The sequence below is a fragment of the Cynocephalus volans genome, chromosome X (genome assembly GCF_027409185.1).
Source record: "Cynocephalus volans isolate mCynVol1 chromosome X, mCynVol1.pri, whole genome shotgun sequence".
Taxonomy (NCBI): Eukaryota; Metazoa; Chordata; class Mammalia; order Dermoptera; family Cynocephalidae; genus Cynocephalus; species Cynocephalus volans.
In genome coordinates, this window is record NC_084478.1 from 14,982,001 (window position 1) to 15,005,484 (window position 23,484).

Sequence of the window (23,484 nt, forward strand, 5' to 3'; positions counted from 1 at the left end):
AAGACAGAAAACGCTTCTGAACAGAAATAGATTATATAAATCATTCCAGGGTACAGGGCACACAAAAGAAGCCAAAGAAAATTTATTAGTTTTATGATCTGTCATTAGATTATATTATCAACTCTAAACTTTTAAGCAAGTGTAATTACCCTGTTTTCCATTTGTTTTTTAATAACTCAGTAGCCTTTGCCCTTTAAGATACAGTTTGTCAGAGATAAGTCTACCTGAACGTTTGCTGACAACGACCTACTGTGGTGCCAAGAACTGCAAAGTATTGGAAATACGAGGAAGAATAAGGCCTGGTCCTTGGAAGAATACAGTTCAGAGAATTTCTGCAGGCATGGAACATCATTTACTAAATCAAGTTCTGTTTTCAGGAAGTGTGTTACTTTAGCCAGTTCTTAATATTCAAAAGTATAATGTAACCATACAGGGTGGTGGTTTCCAAAGTTAATCTTCCCATTGTGCAGAAAAGAATGTACAGTTCTACTCATTTACCTGGTTGTCAGTTTAGGTAGGTTTGGTCATTGAAAGTTCTCACCAGTTACAGAATCTGGTCCAGATGGTGTTAAGGGACTTGATATCCAGTAGGAAGGAGGATTTCAACAGATTACATTAAGAGCAGTAATGTGAGGAAATTACGTTTATACCCTGAAGAGATATGAGACTCCCCAATAAACCAGTTAAATCTTTTTTAAATTTTTTTTATTTTTTAAACAATGCAATTGGAGAGACACCTTTTTATTCTGGCTGCTGCTTTTCTTATGCATGAGCCAAATTCTTCCAGATGTTCATATGGGATAAATACTTAGTGCATATTTAAGCTAATTGAATTGTGTTGTTTTTACCTAGTTCCAGTAAAAATATAGAGAATACTATTCTCTGCCTCCCTCTTCCCTAGAATACATCTACTAAGCTCAATATGAATTTATCAATGGCCATTTCTTGGCTTCAGCTTTCCCTCTGATTGGTGTAAACAGTGGGACATCTGACCAGTGAGCAGAATGTCCGCCCCCAGTGAATCGTCTGCAAGGCCCTGGATGTTGAGCCTGGCCAGCTGCATTCCTTCTGCATGGTGACAGGTGCATCAAGTGGAAGGCCATCCCAGATCATCTCCAGACTGGACGTGTCGCCAACACACATCATACGTGGAAAATGTAAGTGTTACATCTTCCGTCATATGGCAAGGAACACAATTACTGTAAGTGGGTGAATAAGCAAGCGTTCATGTGTAGTTGAACAGACGGATTGCTGGAAACCACGGAGACTTTTGCTATAGGACAAGGCCATTCCCACTTGGATGTACAGTCTTGCTAGAGCACAGGTTTGGCTTAGCAGGTCTGGGCTGAGCTCCCAAGAGCTGAGACTGCTGACTCTTGCCCACACTGTGAGTGGGGAGGTTATCAGGTGTCATTTGAGGGGATAGGATGTACAACATCAGGCATACTTTCTGGATGCTGTTCTTTTTGTTCTCAGGACAGCTGCATAAAGGGTATTATTTCTTCTATAAATCAAGGAATTAGAATTCAGATTAGTTAAAGCCAGGAGAGAATTCAATCTGAGGTCTATCTTGATTCTGAAGTTATTTTCTCCCAATTTTTCTCAGGTGAAGGCAAGACAATAGGCAAGTTTTATGGGTAAGAGGGTAGAGGGAAGGGGTAGAGAAAGTGTTTTCTGCGTTCACTTTCTGCGTCTTCCTCGTCCTTCCCACATGTCCCCATCATTCTTACTGTTCTCATCTGCCATCTGCCTGACCATTTGCTGGACTCTGGTCTTAAATGAATAGGCAGTTCCTAGTCTAAGGCTTTCTCATTTTTTTAGCTAGATCTAAGCTGGATTTATTTTTCATAGTTTTAAAATTTGAGGGCTGATTTGCAAAAGAATAAATACGTATATTGAGTTTATCCAAGATTCGATTACAACATCGTTACCAATCACATTTTAAAAAGTTTTATTGATGTTTGGCTTCCTAGAGAATTTAACAAAGTATCTTAGTTCTGGCATCCAAATCCTTTGTTGGGTAGGGTATAATAAGAACTGTAAAATAGAATAAGTGCTACATGGACAGGGTAATCATAGCTACATTCAAAGAATACTAGGTAATAGATCTCTCTAACCTAGCAGAAGTAACTCAGGTCACTGTCATGAACTAATTTTAAGGCACTGCTGTGCTTACAGTTACTGATATCTATGGACCAACAGGATCTGTCTAAATGGACACAACAGTGGGATCTTACATTTTTATCTTCCAACCATTTCATCCTTTTTATTAGTCTTACTGAAGTGATCATCTAACTATTCTGAGTTCCAGTGAATTTATTAGTAGTTAATAGACCTTATTTCCAAGGTCAAAATTAATACTTAAAGCTAAAGTGGTTATAGTTCTATGGAGATGCCTCACTCACTAAGGTGACACTTAACAAAAATCTGAAGGTCATAAGGGAGTGGAGATATCTGGAGGAAGAGCCTTGAGGCAGAGGGAGCAGCCAAGGCCAAGGCCCTGAGGCACAAGTGTTCTTGGCGTCTCTGGAGGTAGCACAAGGAGGCCGGTGTGGCCGCTGCACGATCAGGATCACACTGGCTATGTAGGGCTGTATAGGGCTATGTAGACTCATTAAGGCTCTGTAGGTTTTCCTGGGGGCAATGAATTCCAATGTTGGCATAAATAAGTTTGTGTTTTCTGAATGTCACTCGGCTGCAGCATGGAGGATGGATTAGAAAGAGATGAGATGTAAGTAGACCAGTTGGGAGATTGTGGACTCAACAAAAGTACTGATGGGGATGGGGAGAGAGAATTTTGAGACTTACATGAGGTGGAAACTATACCTCAGGAGGGGGAACTGCGAGGGAAATATAGTTTGGGAAGTCACTAGAACACAGGTGGCAAACACTGAGGTTAGCTGAGGTCACCTAGAGAGAGCGTGGACTGAGAAGAAAAGAACTTCACATTTCTTATCAGCAACCCCAAATGCAAAAGGCAAGGTCAAAGAAAGTCTTTCAATTGCTGAGCTGAGTACAAACCACTTTGGACTTGGACTTCATTCCCAGACCAGCTGTGAGTCAAGATTGAGAGGCTCTCTCAGCGTTTCAGTCTCTGTCACAGCCCTCAGGACCCTCTACTGTGCCACTGGCCACCTTCCCCAGCACCAACCTCAAACCCACAGGTCACAATAACCTTCAAACCCGAGGCGACCCCTAGCGTGCTTTAGTCTACACTGCAGAGCCCAGTATGACAGGGCCAGCATGCTTGTTCTTCTGTGGCCCTCCACAGGGGATCTAGAGTGCTGAGTCTACAGATCACCTCTGGGCTGGCTGCAGTGCAGTTCTCTGTGACTAATTCTCTACTCAGTTTCGAGCAAGCAGGAGACAGCCCCGTCCACAGCAAAAAGCATGAAAAAGACAAAGAAAACTACTTACTCGTATGGGAGTGTAAATGTGTAAGAGTCACCAAAAAAAAAAATGGACAGTCATCTACCAAATTATTTCTGAGTGTGGGTTAGGGACTGCAATGGGGGCTCAAGATTATTAACTTTATCTATAACTATTTAATTTTTATTGTATTTAATTATCTATTATTTATTTTATTTTTATTTACTACCTGTATTTAATTTTTAAATCAGAAAAGTCTACATTTGCATTATTGTTTAATTAATAGTTAGCTCCCTCTGCTGTCCCCTGCCCCAGTTCTCAAAGCCTTTTGGGTGATAAGCAGGGCCCAGAGGCTGCTGTCCTGGAAAACCACTTCCTGTGTGTCTTCACCCACCCCGGAAGGCAGGTGTATGTATTGAAACTCATGGGATCATTTCCGGCTCGTTTCTGGAAGGAGAGGCTCCAGGGCAGGTGAGTGCAGAGGAGGAGAATGGAGAGGATGACCTGTTCCCTGTCTGCCTCTGAGGATGGCTCAAGCCCCCAACAGTAGAGGCCTGAAGGCCTGAAACCGAGGGATGTGTTTCCTGAGGGACTTCCTGCGCCTCTGGGCCAATGCCAGAAGCTGGTGAAATCTCACAAGAGCACTGGGAGACTCTAGCAGAACTGTTGGGAGGCCCAGATGACAGAGGCGACCCACACTCCCCACTTGGCTGGCTCTGTGAGGTCTAAAGCTTGCAACCATCTGGAGGCAGCCCGCAGTATAGTACTACACTCCCACAACGACCTGTCACCACCCAGAGAGAGGTGGGTCTCCTCCAGGAAGCTTACAAGTCAGCGTCCATGTCTTCCTACTTACTCCCCTGCCACCACCCCCAAGAGGCTCCTAAGGCATTTCGAGAGGAAGAACTTGGCAGACAGTGTGGCACTTCTAGCTGACCAGCTGGTTTGTGATGACTTCCAGAAAAAACTGAGGGGCCTGTTTTAAGGGGTTGGGTTCCTGCAAGGGCCGATGTGTAGGGGGATAAGCATCTTCTTCACTGATGCCCAAATTATAACACTTTCACATTTCTGAGCCCGAATTTGTTTTCTATTGCTATTGTAACAGAGTGCCACACATTCACTGACTTGAGACAACATGAATTTATTAGCTTACAGTTCTGGATGTCAGCAGTCCAACACAGGTCTCACTGGGCTGAGATCAAGATGTTGGAGGGCTGTGTTTCTACTTGGAGGCTTCAGGGGAAAATTTGTTTCACTGCCTTTTCAAGCTTCCAGGGGCTTCCTGCAGTCCTTGACTAGTGGCCCTTTTGTCCATCTTTAAAGCTGACAATTTGGGGTCGAGTCCTTCTCACACTGCCATCTCTGACCACAGCCAGGAAAAGGTCTCTGCTTATGAAGACTCACATGATTACAGTGGGCCCACATGGATACCTCCCCTTCTCTAGGTGCTGAACGTGAATCACATCTGCAAAGTTCTTTTTGCCACATAGGATAACATGTTCACAGGTTCTGTGGTTAGGATGTGGACATCTTTGGGGGACTGTTATTCTTCCTACTGTAGAGTCCAAGCCTGGTGAGGCCAGGAGATGTTGTGTTTCTCAGATGTCCCCACACTCAGTGGTGTTGGCTTTGGAACAGGCAGAAGTTTAAACCTCAGGACCCCTCGCTCACTTGAGTGTGCCTCTTCCCAGCCCTCAATTTTGTACTCATACGTCTGTGCTCTATTTCTTAAAGAGGACATCCCTGATTATAGAAATTTCAAACCCCTCAAAAGCTGAATGGCTCCTGGACTGGGGTGTGTGTGGAATGAGGCCAGTGGAAAGCTCCCAGGAGGACATTGGGGAGCAATGTGGGACATGATCTGGCCCACAACAGGCCTGTGCTTCCTTCTGTTAAATGAAATCCACATAGGGAGGGTTTGGAGGAGGATTTGGAGAGGAGGTTGAGCTGTGACTCAAGGGGATGGCGGAGATTTCTGAGGAGGAAAGGAAAGGAAAAGCAATGAAGGGTCTGCCTCAGAAGAAGAGAAGGTTTGAATGGGGAGTGGGGGCATTTTCCCTGGGTGACAGCTGTGTAAGCCGCCCCTTCATCTCTGCCCAAATGTCGACCATTCACTGAACGTTTGAGGAGATGGGTTTGTGCTTCTGAGCTTTTGTGGAGATGGGTTGCCAGCTGAAACTGGCCTCCAGTGGGCAGAGAAAGAGCAAGACCGCCCCTGGAGTTGGTAACATCAGGTTCCTGTTCTTTCACTCATCAAAAGGGATTTCAGGGAGGCCAGAAACAAAAGGCCACATATTGTATGATTCCAGTTATATGAAATGTCCAGAACAGGCAAATTAATAGGGACAGAAAGTAGATGAGTGCTTTTCAGAGGATAGGAAGAGGAATGACTAACTGTATGAGGTTTCTCTTTGGGATGATGGAAATTTCTGGAATTAGTAGTGATTGTTGCACCACTCTGTGAATATACTAAAAACCACTAAATTGTAAGCTTTTAAAGAGTGCACTTTATGGTATGTGAATTATATCTCAGTTTTAAAAAAAGGGGAATCTAGGGATTGCTTATGCCTAAAACTCAAAGAAAATACACCATGAAAACCCATTTTTGAGAGCTGAAAGGCTATTTAGTCCAATACTCTGGTGTGGCTTCTTTTATGCATCGTTACCTAGGGCAGGCCAAGGTTCCTCTTGTCACTCTGAGTTCACACTTCCTCTGAAGGTCAGAAAACCCAGTGCTGTGCCTTTATACAATTTCCTTTGTCAGCAAATAATGGGTTGATAGATCTTCAGAGTTCTTTGCCTTCCAAATTCTTCTGCATCACAAGACAGGGTATAATGAGTAAGTATATACTGATACTATGATGTAAGCAAAAAAGGTTAATAAACTGAGAGGTTAGTGACAGCAAAAATAAAATGAATTTTTCAGAATAATGCAAACCAGAGCCAGTTAATCTTTATAGGTCTCCATGTTTTGGAATTTCTTTGCAACATTAATCTTCATCCTTCCAGAAAGTTGTGGAAATCATAGGTAGTAAAGTGCTTGACTGTGTTTTTCTATTGATTTGTACTTTTCCTGCTTAGATTTACAATTTTCAGTGGAATGATTTAATAAGGCATTCTGTAGATATGCTTTGGCACAAGGTAAATTACACCAGCTTGCAGGATCTATTTACTGCTCAATCTTCACTATTGTAAAGGTGACTTTTGAGACAGTTCCAGGTCACCAGCCTCTGTTAGTTATCCATTAGCATCCAGAAAATAATTTGGGGTGAGATGATTTGTGAGCTGTATAGAGAAACACTTATTAGTATCAGAGGATAAAGGCTGTGTAAATGTGCTTGGGTAGTACATAAAACAAAGTCTGAAAACCAAAAACACTCTATTGGAGAAAAACCTAGTAAGATTTTCTTTTGATGTATGACGTTTCATCTTATCTTTTATATTCTGTAGCATATAAAGCTTAACCAAACAGAGCACTGAAACTCTTTGTTAATTTGTTGGTCCATAACATGCCATGGCATGGTAGATGGATTGAAAAATGTTTCTCAATCTTTATACTCACCACCACCACACCACACCCCTTTCCCTAACCTTTGAAATGTGAGTATGAAGTTCCTCTAATAAAGAAGTAGGGCCTATTTTCCTTCCTCTTGAAATTGGTGTGGCCTTGTGGCTCACTTTGGCCAAGAAAATATGGCAGAAGTGACTCCCTTTCATTCTCTCCCTTGGACCCTTGCTGAGATGTGAACAAGTCTGCATTAACCTGCTGGTGATAAGAACCACATGGCCCAGTTATTCTCATGACCCCAGCCAACAACCAGCCTACTGGCCAACATTTGAGAGAAAGCATTTCAGACCAGCCACCCCCCAGCCTACCTACCAGCCCCTAATAGATGCATACACAAACAAGCCAGGATCAGTCACGCCCAGCCCAGGTTAGCAGAACCCCCCCATGTACTGTTGATAAATAATAAATGCTTGTTGTTTTAAGCCACTGAGTTTTGGGGTGGTTTATTATACAGCAAAAGCTAACGTTGCAATGTGCCTTTTGCGGTGTGTATGTTTTACACACTGTCTACGGAACAGCTCAGACTTCATTGCCTTGGCTGAAATTGCTGAAACTCTGGCATATTCAGAAGCCATCAGATACTCAAGGGTCAATATACCTGTCATTGCTACTACTCAGGTAACAAGGAGGAAAATGTATAAAGACAGCAACACATCTTTGGGACCTTGTAGCTAGCATGAGGTTTGGGGTTTTGGTTTTTGGGTTTTTTTTTTTTTTTTTTTTTTTTTTTTTGGTAAGACATTGAAAGCTTATGGAAAACTAGAAAGGAGAGTGTAAAATACATTTTCACCATAAAATTAAACAGCTATTAGTATTTTTTAATATTTGTTTCCAGCCACTGTTTTAAAAAGGAAAAATATTTTGTACTTAGCTAAAGTTCCCTTTAACCATTACCTGCGTCTCAGTCTGCTGCCCTCTCCCAGGGGCAATAATAGCCTGAGTATGGTGTAGTGTGGACTCATATTGTACACGTGGATCCTCTTAGTCTTTCACCATCATCATATTTGTGACATACATATAGATGTATATTTATTCATACATGCATCTACATGTATGCATGCATACATATATCCAAAATATATGCATAAATACATAAATATGTGTTTTTACATAAACACATTTCATTTAATCCTCTTGAGACTGCTGCCTGAGAGTCTATCACATGGATATGATACCCTGTATTAATTCTTTTACCACTATTGAACATTCAGATTGCTTCCACGTTCCCCTATTACTAACAGTCCTACAATGAATAGCACTTGTATGTGGTTCCTTGTATTCTAATGCCAGCCTCTGTCTAGGTTATAGACCCAGAATTCTGGATGGTCGGATACACGCTTTTTCGCATATTCTAGAGTCTAAAGTTACCCCATCAGACAGTTATCTGGCTTTATAAGAGTTCCCAGGTGTTAAGTTTCAGGGTGGTGTTTGTGTAGGACAGATTTATAACAGGGGGAGCTAAAAGAAAAGAAAAACTAGATGAAGACTTGAAATCTCTTTGAAATGTTCTCCAAGTGTCTTCATCTAGCCCCCTCCCCAGTGTTTTTATGAGCTATTGGATGTGGTTATTTGGTGGTCTCATAGAAATTAAAACCAAAGAAAAAACAATAACTTTATGGTGGTAAAAAGCAGAGTGGGAGGTTATTGCCTGCTACTTTGCTTGCTAATTGGTTTCCAGGGCAAGTATTAATGGCATTAAGAAAAGCAGTTGATTGGTCATCCAAGGAATATTTGAAATATTGTGCTGAATGGGGCAAACACACCACATTAGATCATTTCTGAGGAGTCTCAGATGATTCAATAAGGTAAACCAGCTCTTTTGTTTTGGTTTTCTCAGTAGAGAGGTCAAGTTTAAAGGCCTGTATCTAACCATGCCAAGACATGATCATGGTAGTCAATCAAGTTTCCCTCTGTAAACAGGAGACAATTACTCTTGTTGCTTAAGCAGTAAGTAGCTAAGGGCTCTTAGATTTTATACATCCCCTGTCAAAAGTGAAGTAGCACACAAGAAGCCTACCCTCATAATAAATGTTCTTCTCAACAAATTGTCTGTACCCTTTGTTCTTTGGGTTCAGCCCAGACCAGCTGATCATGACAGGGTGAAGTCAATATCATCCTACTTCTTTCGATTTGTAACCATATCTGAGGGCTGCTGAGGTTTTTCGGTTTTATGTCAGGTTACATTATAGATGCCCTATAATGTAGATGTTCTTTGTTTTAAGTTCATATAACTGGCTATAGAATTGCTGGTTTATAGAAGTAATACTCTATCATTTTGTATAGAAAAATGAGGAGAAATAAAAATATTGGAACACTACATTCTTGTCCTCAAAAATCCCAAGTCAGACTGATGACAAAATCATAATGAACACAAATAATAAAATAATGATATCAATAAAGTGAAATCCTGCTTGTTTCCAGGAATCACTCTTAAAAGGAACATCTGATGCTAGTTTTTAGCTCTATCATTTGAGAAGATTTTTGGAGTCAAGACTTTTTTTAAGTATCCGGCATAGTTTGTACGCTTGAACCACGTTGTCCCGTTGCCTGCTTGCTCCCTGCCGGTAGGGGGCACCGGAGAAGGAAGACGGGGAGAGAAGCGGCTTCGTCCCGACGGGCTTGCTTGTGCTGTCCGCGCGCAGTGGCGCCTCGCCCCGGCAGCAGCGGCCGGTCGCAGCGCGCACCTTCCTTGAGCACTTGCAGGAGCGTCCTCCTGGGGCCGCCGCGCGGAGCTTTCTCTAAACCGCCGGCCCAGCCGCAGCAGCCGCGCAGCGCTCCCTCCTCCAAGGTTATCAACATGCACAAACATCTTAAAAGGCCTTGGTACGTGTGTAAGATTGCTTTCCAGACGAATTATTGTGGTGCCCACTCTCACTGGTTATGTGCAAAAATGCTTCTAGGAAGCCCTCTCCTATGCAGTTGTTAATGAACAAATCATTGTTATTTTTTGGTGGCTGGCTGGTAAAGGGAATTCGAACCTTTGACCTTGGTGTTATCAGCACCACACTCTAACCAGGGGAGCTAATGGGCCAAGCCTACGTTTAACTCTTGAATTCAGCGGTTCTCACATGCATCAGAATCATCGGGGAGTATAGATTCCCAGATCTTAGATCTAAAAATTCTAATTTTGTTTAAGCTTTCCAAAATTAATTGCATAATTTTTTCATGTTTTTGTTTTCAAACTTGTGAATTGTTGATCTGGAATTATCCTGGCCTTGAAAGTTGGAAACAAATTACCTTTAAATCATCAGGGCCCAGAATTCTTTTGGCAGTTGTATGACTTGTCCAGTTTCTTCAATAGTTATGGGACTTTTCAGATCGTTTACTTCCTGTTGGCTTTTTTTTTTTTTTTTTTTTTGATAGGACTTAAAATGCTCACCCGGAATTGAGTAACCACACTGGAGAGCTATATCAAAGGGAAGTCCTGGTTTGTGTATTTGTGCTCCCTTTGAGCCCTGGCTAAAGTCCCTCATTCTAATTAATACTTTCTCCAAGACCTTGCTTCCCGTGCTCAAAAGCTGTTAGGAAGACAATTTCTCATAGTACATAGTTTTCCTTATCTCAAGGAGTGGGCCTGAGATATTTCCTGAAAATAGAGCTCTTGTGAGTCCTGGTAGGTGGAGATGTAGTTTTTATTTTCCCTCTGTTTGTCCTCTAGGATTTATGACACTTTAGTTTTTTAATATAAAATGCAAAATGTTGAAGGGGATGTCTCTGGATTCTGAGCATCTAGAATCAGAAAGTGTTCGTTTAGTGGTGTCTAATTAGGAATGCTGTACAGTAGGTGAGTGTGTTAGTGGCCCAGGAAAAAAAAGACAATAGCTCTAGATCTTTATTGCATTAGTAAGGGGGGGGGGGCAAATTTTAGGGGAAAAGAGAACGTGAGGGAAAAGGGACCCAGCCTCTATCACTTAGCCTGCAAACTATGACCCGTGGGCCAAATCCGGCCCACTGCCTGCTTTTGTAAATAAAGTCTTATAAGAACACAGCCATGTCCATTCATTTACGTCATAATGGCAAAGGCTGAGTGGTTGCCATAGAGACTGTATGGCTCACAAAGCTGAAAATATTTATTATCTGGTCCTTTACAGAAAATGTTTGCCAGACCTGATCTAGATTTTCAAATATATTACAGTTGTGCCTGCCTAGTTATTTCTTATAGTTTCAAAGGTTTTTTTTCTTTTTTTTTTTTTCTGTAGCTGTTGTTGTAACACAATTTAACGGGCATTATTTTCCTCCCTTTTTACTGATTATATTTGGCAAAGGTGTTCTCTTTTGATTTTTATTGTTTTCAAGAAACTTGTTCTTAAATTTATAAATAATGCTATATTTTTCTGTTTTCTAATATATTTATTTTTATGCTTTAATTATCATTTCCTTCATCCTATTTATCCTAGACTTAAAAATCCCTTTCTAAAAATGTTTAGATTATTATTTTTGAGCTAGCCAACCAAGCCCCCATTTCTTTTCAAATCACAAGAAGCTAAACTCTTCAGTTAAAAAAAAACACAAAAAACAAAAACAAAAAATAAACTGAAAACTGAAAGGCACAGACACATCAAAGCACAGATAAAAAGAGAGGAAAAAATTTATCATCCCAGTGCCATAGCTAGTCACCATAATCATTTTGGACATTTTTTTTCCCCTAGTCTCTCTTTTTTTTAAAACATTGTTTTTATGTTTGTAATTGTTATTTAAAAAAAAAAAACCCACATAACGCAGTATTTACCATCTTAACCATTTTTAAGTGTACAATTCAGTAGTGTTAAGTACATGCACATTGTTGTGCAACAGATCTCTAGAGCTTTTCATCTAGCAAAACTGAAACTCTACCCGTAAAATAACAACTCCCATTTCTCCCTCCCCTCAGCACCTGGCAACCACCCTTCTTTCTTTTCTGTCTCTGTGAATTTGATTACTTGCAGTACCTCATACAGGTGGAATAATACAGTATTTGTCCTTCTGTGACTGGCTAATTTACTTAGCACAATGTCCTTGAGGTTCACCCATTTTGTAGCATGTGTCAGAATTTCCTTCCTTTTTTAAGACCGACTAATATTTCATTGTATGGACATAGCACATTTTGTTTGTTCGTTCATCCACTGATAGTCATTTGGGTTGCTTCCACCCCCCACCCCCCCCAGCAATGGCGAATAGTGCTGCTATGAACATAGGTGTGCAAATATCTCTTTGAGATACTGCTTTTGATTTTTTGATTTATACCCAGAAGTGGGATTGTTGGATCATATGGTAATTCTGTTGTCATTTTTCGAGGAACATCTATACTGTTTTCCACAGTGCTGGACCAATTTAGTCTACTTTTTGAAACACATATGTTTCAGTGATTAAAATCACTCTTTTCTTCAAATAAAATTTAAATAAATTTGCCCGAGCCCCCTTTTTGGTACCCTACAGGAAATCTAATCGCATGCCCCAACTGTCTCTGACTCCAAAGAGACTTTTATTCTCATATCTGCATCAATTTCTTCTCTCACTGTTTTTTTCTCCTTAACCATTTTCTCTTTTTCTGGGAGTGTTTATCAACTTTGATCCTTATATTACTAGTTAATTACAAGTCTCCTCTCATCAGCTGACTTAAATTTAACAATACATTTTCGGTATCCATGAAGTCTTTTCTTTCTCCTGCCTGCTTGCTGTTTAATAAGACAAGTAGAGTGGGAAAAAATGCTTTCTTCAAAGATGAGATTCTAAAACCCCTGATCACTGAGACAGTGGATTTAAAAAAAAATTTCCCCCAGTGTTTAGATTATATTTTGGATATAATTGCCGTTGCCAGATGATTTTGCTCTTTCTTAGATGATTCCCCGTGTCTTCCACATAGTTTAGGGACAGACATTTTTCATCCAAATTGCTCACACTGCTGTTTGAATAGAATGATGTTTCTTGCTTTTAAGATATAAAAGATGATGGAGTTGTCTTGATTTAGAATTATTTTTAAATAGCCTAAGGAAAGTTTTAAAATAGTAAATGGACCATCAAAACCTTAAGTTGAGTTCTTTTATTGCTGGGTAATGACAAAGCTTGGTGGTTTAAAACAACAATGATTTCATCCCCTCGCACTGTCAGTTGCCCAGACTGAGCTGGGAAGGGCCTCTGCTCTGTGCATTGTTGCAGTGTTGGCTGTGGCCACTCCTGTGGCTGTATTCAGCTGCAACCTCCAAGATGGTTTCACTAAAAGACTGGCCCCACAGCTGGTGTGTCTGGGACTGTCTGGGCCTCTTTCTCCAGCCGGGGAGGCAAACTCCATAATGTGACTCAGAGCTCCAAGCCTGACAGCAGAAGCTGCCAGACCTCTTCTGCCATATTTATTCTACTGTCAAAGCAAGTGGAAGGGCCAGTACAGATTCAAGGGAAGGGGAAATAAACTCTGTGTCCTGATGGCGAGAGTGAACTACTTGGCAGCCATATTTGCAGGAAATCTACCAAAACTTAATGTAAACGCCTTTACTTTTATTCAGGAAAATAATGCAATAGATACTGAAATTTTACATATCTGTTTTTTATTGTGTAATAGTGATGGTGAGGATAAATAATGAAATGCCCGTTTCTTAGTCGGCACATGATGTCTGCAGAGGACCAGTTAGTTAATATTCCAGGCTTTGTGGGCCATACAATCTCTGTCATGAAAGCGGCCTTAAGCAGTATGTAAGTGAGTGGGCGTGGCTGTGTTGCAATTAAACTTTATTTACAAAAGCAGGCAGTGGGGAGGATTTGTCTTGTGGGGGTGTGTTTTGCTGACCTCTGGTCTGAGAAATAGTGCTTTTGCTGCATTCTAAATGGATTTAAAGTTAATTATGTAGGAATGAGATCTCAGATTCTACTAATACCCACATAAATGATCTGAAGCTACTGAAGTTAATACAGTAATGAGCACATAGTGAGCTTGAACATGTTATTTCTGTATCATCATCAGCCCATACTAATAGCATCAAGCACCATGTACTGAATCTGTTTATTACTTGAGAGCCATGCATACAGGCACAGCGCTTTCCCTTACCTGATTACCATTGCCTTTTAGATCCTATAAAATCACTCAGTGCCCTGCGGGAAAGGATGTTTGATAATGTGAAATCCTATTTGGTAAGTAAAAGGCAAATAGTGGGATCATTGCTATTTGCAAAATACATTTACTAGCTTTATGTTCCCATGACTCCAAATATTTGAGTTGTTGGGTTCAGAGTAATGAATCAGAAGGAGAGTTGTGATTTCAAAACCCTCTTGACCACTTTTTAGTAGTTAATGATTTTTTGACCTCTGCACTTTTCTGTAAACTTTTAACATCTCATATTTCATCCGTGATGCATTAGTGCTTTATGAGGTCATATCTTATTTTTTTCCTTGCAAATGAGACACCAGAACCGAAATACTCTTTCATCTTACTGCCCTCTGGGCTTTGGTTTTCTCAGGTGTTGAATGACAGGTACTAAGAGTCTGTAAGAGCTAATGTGAAAATGCTGCCTTTTGTGGTGGTGGCCTCATGTTTGCAGCCTGCCACCTGGGCTAGGTTGTCACCACTGCCCACAGAGGGAGGGGACCGGCACAGTCGCAGGCCTCTGCCTCCTGAGAGGGTGCAGCAGAGGTTTGGAGAGTGGTGTGTGGCCCAGGTGTGCACCGAGGGGAGGGAAACCCACCCCTCCCTGGGGAGTCGCTTTTACAATGTGCTGACTTTACAAGTGGGAAAGAGGGATCTGATTCACTCCTCTTGTGTGTCCTTGTTCGTATAGCTCATGTTTGATTCACATAGCATAGGGCATTCGGTGGCTGCCCACAGATGATGCATTAAGTGCTTTAGGTTGAAAATGTAAACATCACTAGAATAGCAGTTGGTGCCTGAGCACCTCCTACTCCTGCCACAGAAAGTTCTCTCAGCTCCTGTGCCTGCCATGAGACTCTCCAGGAACTGGCTCCAAAATAAAGAGAAACAGAATCCATCCCTAACATCTTTGTGTGGAAGTGGGTCTTGCCTTTCTCTTCGGCCATTTCAAACAGATGCTTCCTTTGTATTATCTTTTCATTTTGTGACTTTTCTGTGCAACCCTGAGCACTCAGACTAGGGGCTGGCTCCTCGCCTCCAACTTGATGGGACCAGGCTTCTAGAAGCCAGCACAGAGCCGGGGTGTCTGGGAGGGGCCCCTTTCTTTCATGCTTCCTTGAGGAAAATCTCACAGAAACACAGACTTTATTCTGTTTCACCGAGCAGCCAGCTGACTGGCACTTTTTTATACATATGGAGTTACCTTGCATTGGGTTAGTTTCTCTAAGCTTCCTTTCAGAACCATCTCCTCTGACTCATGTCCTATTTCCTTTCCAGCATCTATTGAAACATCTTTATAGATACCAAAACTGAGACATTAAATATGTGCATGTTGGTGACTCAGTCTTGAGAGGGCAGCTGAGGAGCAAACTTGAAACAGCACACCCCTTTCCTGTGTTTTCTGAAAGGCACAGAGTGTTTTGCAAGTGCCAGTAATGAATGTGTTGAAGACTTAGAAATGACAGTTATTTCATTTTGATTTCCTAGATTACCATGTAAATTGCCAGCTCATAGGATCTGGGTCTTGGCAGGTGGAAAATGAACAGTTTTTATCATGCCATTCACTTCTCAACCTACTTGCCTTCACAGAAACATCTGGATGCTTTTTATGAACACTTCACAGTATGTATTTTTTAAAAATTATTCTTCCAATAGGCTGTTCATACTTCTAACCTGATTATCTTATCTTTAATGTCTCATTGCAAATGATCATCTTAAGCATACTCTTTTCCCAAGGATACTTCCCCATTTCCCAGATTTTCTGTATCTAATTGAATCAAATGTACTATTTTTTCCTGTGATGTACTGCAAAATTGGCTTGCCATTAGGGTCTGCAAATAGAATGACATATGTGAACTGTTTTTAGTGCTAATGACTGAGTTGTATACTTTGATCAAGTCAAGCAAAGAGCATCTGAGCATATTTTTGTCACCTTAAAATATGATATTATTTAAGACAGCATTACACAGATGCTGTAGATTGATGTCCCCCCAAAACCTAGTTCCCTCTGTGACAGTGTTAAGAGAGTGGGAAATCCTATTATGGCAATTGAAAGGTGGGGCCTTGAAGAGATAATTAGATTCTGATGACCGTGCCTAGTGAATAAATTAATAATAGTGGTCATGGGTGTGGTTCTGAGGGCTTTCAAAGGAGAGCAGCAAAACTTTTTCTCTGCTCTGCCATTTTATGCCATGTGAGACCCCTGGGTCACTGTTACCACCACCACGACCCTCACCAGATATGTTCCCTGGACTTTGGACTTCCCTCCCAGCCTCTGAAACTGTAAGCAATAAATTTTGTTTTCTTTATAAATCACCCAGCTCCAGATATTTTGTTATAAGCAACAGAAACAGACTAATACAACAGATAATACCTAGTAATTAGTAGTGATCATGTTCTTTCTGCTGAGGATTTGCTAGCATCGTGACTTGGCCCACAGTCAGCTTGAATGTGCTCTCAGGGCCCAACCTGGTTTCACAATGGCCAGGTGGACAAATAATCCCTGCCTGGGCCCCTCAAACTGCAGCACCATTTTCACAGTTGGCTGTTCTGTAGCCAATTTGTCAAGATGTAGTCTGCTCTTGGTTGCATTAAATTAAGTGGTTTAACCTGGACAGTGCTACATGACTGCAATATTCATTTTGCATTGGTGGAACAAGGAAATCCTCTCCGCATGGACTCCCAAGTCAAATGGGAAACAAACAAAGACTATGTATTCAGGTCCCTCTGGAACAAAGAAAGAAGAGAAAGTTGGTCTGTCCAGTGACAGATATTTCTTGTTTTATAACAGAAAAGGATGGTATGATGATTTTTCAGCTAAAATGAGTATAAATTCAGTGTTTTTTAAAAAATATTTGGCTTATATCTATACAACTAATGTAAAAAATGTTTATTTTAAAATGTTTTATTATGGGAAATGTGGGATGAATACAGAAGTTCACCCAGTAGAACACTGAGCCCCCAGCTATGATCTTCAGCTTTGACTATTACTGACTCATAGCCAATCTTGTTTTGTCTTGCTTTGTCTATACTTTTATCCACTTCTCAGCCCGCTCTCACATTATTTTGAAGTAAATTCCAGATACCGTCTCATGTAAAAGAACCTTCTAAAAAGAAGCATTTTTGAAAACTTGGACAAAATGAAGTATACACAAGTGGACCCCCCAGGAGAGTCATTATTGTGCCTACCACAGACACCTCGTGCTGAGGGAAGGAACTCTGTCCCGTTCATCTCTGCAGCCCAGCTCAAATCCAACAAACAGAAAATAAAAGCTGAAGTCAATCATGGAGCCCTGGGAATGAACTTGGCAAAATTTCAAAAGGTGGTCTAGTCTTAGGCCAGTTTGCTTGTCAGTCTCAGATGCTGAGACTACATATCTGGACCCTCAGCCCCCCTGGAAACAGTTCTGTGCAGGCAGGGGGAAGCACAGGCTTGGGGCAGGCAATTGGTGGTCAGAATCCACACTCCCACCTGTAGGAGCTGTTTAAACATGAACATGTTACTTTTTCTGTCTTTTTTTTTTTTTTTAAGATGACTGGTAAGGGGATCTTAACCCTTGACTTGGTGTTGTCAGCACCACACTCTCCCAAGTGAGCCACAGGCCGGCCCCGTTACTTTTTATGTTAATGAGACTCAGTTTTCTAGTCCTATAAATTTGATACTATCCTCAGTCACTGAGCTGCATTAAATCCAATACATACAAGCAAGTACCTTGCAGTATCCAAAGTCCAACAAACTATGCTTTTCTTGTCTTTTCTTTTCCCTCCAATTGAAAGACTAGTGGAATATTTGCAGCCGCTTTTACAAAAAGCCAGAAGCCAACTAGTTTGAATGTAGCTGTTATAGCTTTGCGCTCTAACCCTAAGAAATGGGCTCCCCTTACATGAGAGTGGGGAGGCCTCCTGGTGTGCTAAAAGCTCTATCTCATCGTCACAGACTCAAGTGTAATTAGTGAAATCTCCCTCCTCCACCTCAAATTTCTTTAGAGAAATGAAGAGTTCATACTTGTAGCCCAAGTACTCAGGTTTTAAATTAGACAACTTTGTCCTGACAGGAACCAAGTCACAGCTGTCATACCTGATTATTTTTAGAGTTACTGCTATACCCTTTGTACGGTACGGACTGCCAGTGTTCAAGGCAAACAGAAAGACTTCACATTTTATTATGACAGCTCCAGAGCCATCCAACTCCTCCTATTCTTATTTCTAGCCTGTTTTTGGAAGGGATGAGGGGACATCCTGCCTGTCTATAGTGAGGAAGGCAGACCCATGGCTTGTAGTACACCCAAGAGATTTATAGCCCCCCAAACTGAGCAAAGGCCACTGCCTCCAGGAAGCCTAGGACAAGTATTTTTAGGGGAAGTAACTGTTTCATAGTCTTTTGGGGATGAACCCTCATCTTTTGTGAGATTCAAACACTGTCCCTTAAGTAACCAGCCAATAAAATTGCCTATATGCAAATGCTCACAGGTGTTGGCTGGGATTGACCAGCTTGTGGGTGATGTCAAAATCCCCTCCTCTGACCCAACAATGCCACCACCATTTAAAAGGCCGGCCCCTGACTGCAGCTTGTGCAGTGAGAAAAATTCACCACAAGGAGAGCACCTTCAAGACTGCTGCTGGGGTGTGGGGACAAAAGTCCCTGCTGTCCAAGTTCCTGAGTCTGGAAAAAGAAACGGTCTTATGAAGATGGGAAAAGAAATCCAGCAAAGACCGAAGGCAAATGTCTCTTCTTACATTCACTTTTTTCTGAACTACAGAAAAAAACTCAAGAAGCAGCAGCCAAATACCTACCTTGGCTTTAAAGACTTATCTAGAAGGTGTTCAGAAAAATGGAAGTCCATCTCAATGCGTGAAAAGGCCAAATACGAAGCCCTGGCCAAGCTTGACAAAGCCCGCTATCAAGAAGAAATGATGAATTACGTGGGCAAGAGGAGGAAGAGAAGAAAGCGGGACCCCCATGCACCCAGACGGCCTCCGTCATCCTTCCTGCTCTTTTCCCAAGACCACTCTGCCAAGCTGAAGAGGAAGAACCCGAACTGGTCCGTGGTGCAGGTGGCCAAGGCCATGGGGAAGATGTGGCGTACGATGACAGATGTGGAAAAGCAGCCATACGAACAGAGAGCAGCTGTCCTAAGGGCCAAGTACCGAAAGGAACGTGAAGCCTACTGTGAACAACGCAGCACCAGGAAGAAGGGCCGCGTGTCAGCTAGGAACCCGCGCAGACGGAGCTGAGCCGCACACAGCTGATGGATCCAGTTCGAAAAAATAAAATGCCATCCAGCCAGAGCTGATGGATCCAGTTCGAAAAATAAAATGCCATTGAGGTGTATTACCTGTCTCTGGTGTTGTGTGTGGCATTCGAGCTGCTTCTTTGGGGAAGTGAGGGGCTTGGTAAAGGAGGAGAGTTTGGGGCTGGGAAACTGATCCTGGGGAGTGGCTGGCTCTGGGAGAAGTGGCAGCAGGGGCTGGAGGGCTCGGTTGGGGCAGGTGGGTGGAAGTTTCCAGTTGTAAAGGAGGTGGGCATATCCTGATTACAAGTGGTTATCCAGGTTGGAGAACCGTACTTAGATCAGGTGCAGGAACACTAGGTCAAGCTCTGGTGCGGAGGGTGGCAGGGCTGGGCATACAGCCAGGGCCATAAGGCCTGGAGCTCCGTTCACGCTCCCCTTTCAGGCACGAGTCAGGAATTCATGCCGTGGGTGGGACCAGGCTGGAGTTTAGATGGGCCTGAGAGGATCCAGGGTTTCTCTAGCTGTTCCAGATACTAAGCCTCTAGCAAGACTTAGATGCTCTTAGTGGGCCGGGAGGAAACTCCAGTGGTGCTGCTTAGTCAGGCTAGGGGCTGATGTCACCAAAAAATAGGGCCTCTAACTGCAGCTCCCAGGCTTGGAGCATCCATGCACCCAGTTATTTTTCTGTGGATATGAGAACAACACATATAACTGAACTTATGGCCACCTAGCATCCATTCGTCTTTCTCTTGGTCACAGCACCCTGCTTCCCTTTTTTGACTCACTTTTGTGACCAAGGCTTGATCACAGGATGGAATCCCGCTGGCCACAGTGATGGGTTGAGTGATGGGTGTGTGACCTGCACTGGTCCAATCAGAGTGGATCTCAGGGCCAGTGTAAGGAGTCCTGGAGCAGCATGCAGCCCCACAGGCTGTTGACAGCCATATGCCATCTCACAGAGCCTCTGAATGAGGCCACAATGGCAGAGTCCCTTTGGCAATAAGGTGAGCTCACACATTTCATTTTTTGCCTAAGATGGTTTGACTTAGGTTTCCTGCTACTTGATGAGATAATTTGATACAAATTGGGATTGTACTATAAGTGTCTGTACTGTAACTGGATTTTTCAGGCAATAATACACTGAGGGCAATATTTAATGCAAATCAATATAAATCAAAATGGAATATTTTGAAATGGTTCTTTTGACTTCTTGACATCAGAAAGACTGGGCCAAAATGCACAGCTGTTCTTTTGTCACCAGGTTCTGCATACAACAGACTTCCCTAACTTTACCTCTGGCCATGATGTTCCATGATGGAGGACTCACACTTTCTACTCTACTGCACCAATTGAATTTTAACTTTGAAAACAAGTAAAAATACATATCTTTGAAAAGTTCTTTAGAACCATGTGAGCCTTGAGGGAATGAGAGGAAACATAGTGGAGTGATTTTGAAATTCAGGGTCTAGAATCAGAAAGCCATTTAGGGAGGATTCTCATGTGCCAGATGCTGTGCTGGGTACAGGGAGGCACAACATGGACTCCTGTTAGGTTCCTGCCCTGTAGGAACTTTCCTTCTGATGAAAGAGCTGGGCATGGGCATAAATCACAGCACTACCAGGCATGCTGATGAAAGTGAACACACAGTGCTGGGGAGAGAATGGGGACCACCCACCAAGCCTGTCGCGTAACCTTGTTGTACTCAGTCTGGCAACATTCCCCTTCCCCATTCCCCACAGCTGCTATTCCAACTTGGCTCTGCTTCCCCTCCAGCCCACCCTCCACCCTCTCAGGAGACACCCTCATTTTCTGCTTCATTGAAAAAATAGGGATCATCAGACATAATATGCTCTCGGTTTTCTTTTTTCTCAAAATGTAATCCACACCCATCCTTCTCTCCTGGCCTCCCATCTCATGGGGAGCTATATGCCTCCCCCTCTTGCTAACCCCTGGCTCGCTCAGGCCTTGCTCCTCACTGTAAGGGTGCTGACCCTTCAGCCTCTAAGACTGCACACGTTAACTTCATGCCGTGATAGGGTAGTTTCAGTCTGAACATTGGCAGGACCTTGGGGAAGTTCTTGTTTCTCTGAGCCTCAAGTTTCTCATCTGTGCAATGGGGTGATGCCTGCCTTACAGGTGGTTTTAGTGATTAAATGAGGCAACACATGCAAAAGTATGTGGCACATTCCTGAACACCCGACAGATACTGTGGTGGATACCCTCCAGCATAACTGTTCCACGATCATCCCCCTCCTCCTGGTGTTCACACCCTTGTATAATACCCTTTCATTAAATGTGAGCAGGGCCTGTGACTGACTGTCTTCTAACCAGTAGAATATGGCAAAGGAGAAGGAATGTCATGTTCACGATTATGTAGTGATACTCCATTTTGCTAGCCAATTGGCTCTAGAGATACTCCTTGCTGCTTGATAAAATAAAAAGCCAAGTTTAAAAAGCCCGCGTGGCAAGGACCTGTGGGAAATCTCTAGCAGTTGAGGGTGGCCTCTGACCAATGGGAGCTCTTAATCCTACAATCACAAGGAACTGGATGCTGCAGCAACCACTCAAGTGGAGAAGTGGATCCTTCCCCAGTCAAGCCAACAGATGAGAACTCAGCTCTGGCTAACAACTTGATCACAACCTTGTGAGACCTCAAATAATACCCAGCTAAGCTGTTACTGACTCACTGTTCAATAAATATTTATTTTGTAAATAAATGTAAATTTGTAAGCATGGGGCAGTTACTCAAAAAGTTCAACCTAGAGTTACCATATGACCCAGCAGTTCCACTCCTAGGTGTGTACCCAGGAGAATTAAAAACAAACAGCCACACAAAAATTTGTGTACAAATGTTCATAGCAGTGTTTTAAGGTTTGGGGGGATTCTGGGGAGGGGCTGCGAATGGGTATGAGGTTTCTTTTAGGGGTGATGAAATTGTTCTGGAATTAAATAGTGATAATATTTGCACAACTTTGTGAATATATAAAAAACTGCTGAACTGTATACTTTCAAAGGATGAATTTTATGATATTTGAATCATATCTCAATTAAAATATGCTATGGAAATAATATCTGATCACACCAGAGGAAAGTAGATAGGTGTGCTCTGCCACTAAAAGCTTGAAGGGTGAGGGTAGGCATGTTCATCATTAATGTAGAATGGTAAAATGTTTAGAAAATGTCTGTTACAAAATTAAACCATGCAAGAAAGATATGAAATTTTACTTGATGTCTTCTGTACAAGTCAACTTTCAGATTACTGAGGCTCAGTCATTTTTTATACCAATTTTCAAAAATGCTTAGCTGCCTTCTTATATACTGGCTATGAAACATAATACATTCTTTTCTATTTTGGCCAGGATATTTACCACATGCCTTGGTCAGATTGGGTACTCAGTAAGCATTTGTTAACTCATGGATAAATGAATGTTTGTTCTTACTATGTTTTCTTAAGACATTGGGTATGTAGGATTATTTTCCCCCTTAAGACAAATGATTCAGAATGTTGTCTTCTTTGATTGTCTGCTCTAAAGTTTCTCCCTTATTTATATTTATATGCTTAGTCATTTTTTTACAATTTGGTTTTTCATATTGGGATTGAAATAATGTTCAAACATTGCAATGGTTGATATGTCCTTTGGTCTCTTGTAATCTATAGGTTTTCTCCTCCCTCTCTCTTTTTTTAAATCCCCTTGCAGTTTGTTTTTTGAAGAAATTAGTTCTTTGTCTTGTGAAGTTGCCTGCAGTCTGGGTTTGCATTTACACGGATTGCATTTACATGGTATTGTTTAACACGGTTCCTTTGTCCCCTCTAGTTGCTGTACATTAGTATACAGAACCAGAGGCTTAATCAGATTCAAGCTCAAAATTTGGGGGAAAATGACTTCATAGCTGCTGTTGTTACTTAGATCAGTGGCACTTCGTGTCGGGTGGTTTCTCTTGTTCTGATGTCAGTGGCCATTGCTGATTAGAGCATAGATCCATTAATTCTTTGAGGGCTGAAAAGGGGTGCTTGTGGTGGCCAGCCCAGATGATGTCCCCCACTGCTCCTGCCTCCTGGAATTCATGCCCTTGATTAATGTCCTCCTTTATTGTATCAGGGTTGGTTTGCATGACCAATCCTGGTAGAATATGAGCGAAATGCGAGGTTAGGTCCTAAAGGCAGTGTGGCTTCTTCCCCTGTCTCTCTTGGGCCACTAACTCTGGGAAAAGCCAGCAGCCATGCCGTGACAACCACGTGGAGAGGAAGTGAAGCCTCC

General features: G+C 42.1%; 1 protein-coding gene across 1 annotated transcript; it reads left to right on the plus strand.

Annotated features, from left to right (window-relative positions):
- The first annotated feature begins 18,680 nt into the window (after positions 1 to 18,680).
- LOC134367780 (high mobility group protein B4-like) lies at positions 18,681 to 19,226 on the plus strand. Its single transcript, XM_063084485.1, has one exon. It carries the CDS (start codon positions 18,681 to 18,683, stop codon positions 19,224 to 19,226), a length of 546 nt encoding a protein of 181 aa, XP_062940555.1.
- Positions 19,227 to 23,484: the final 4,258 nt, after the last annotated feature.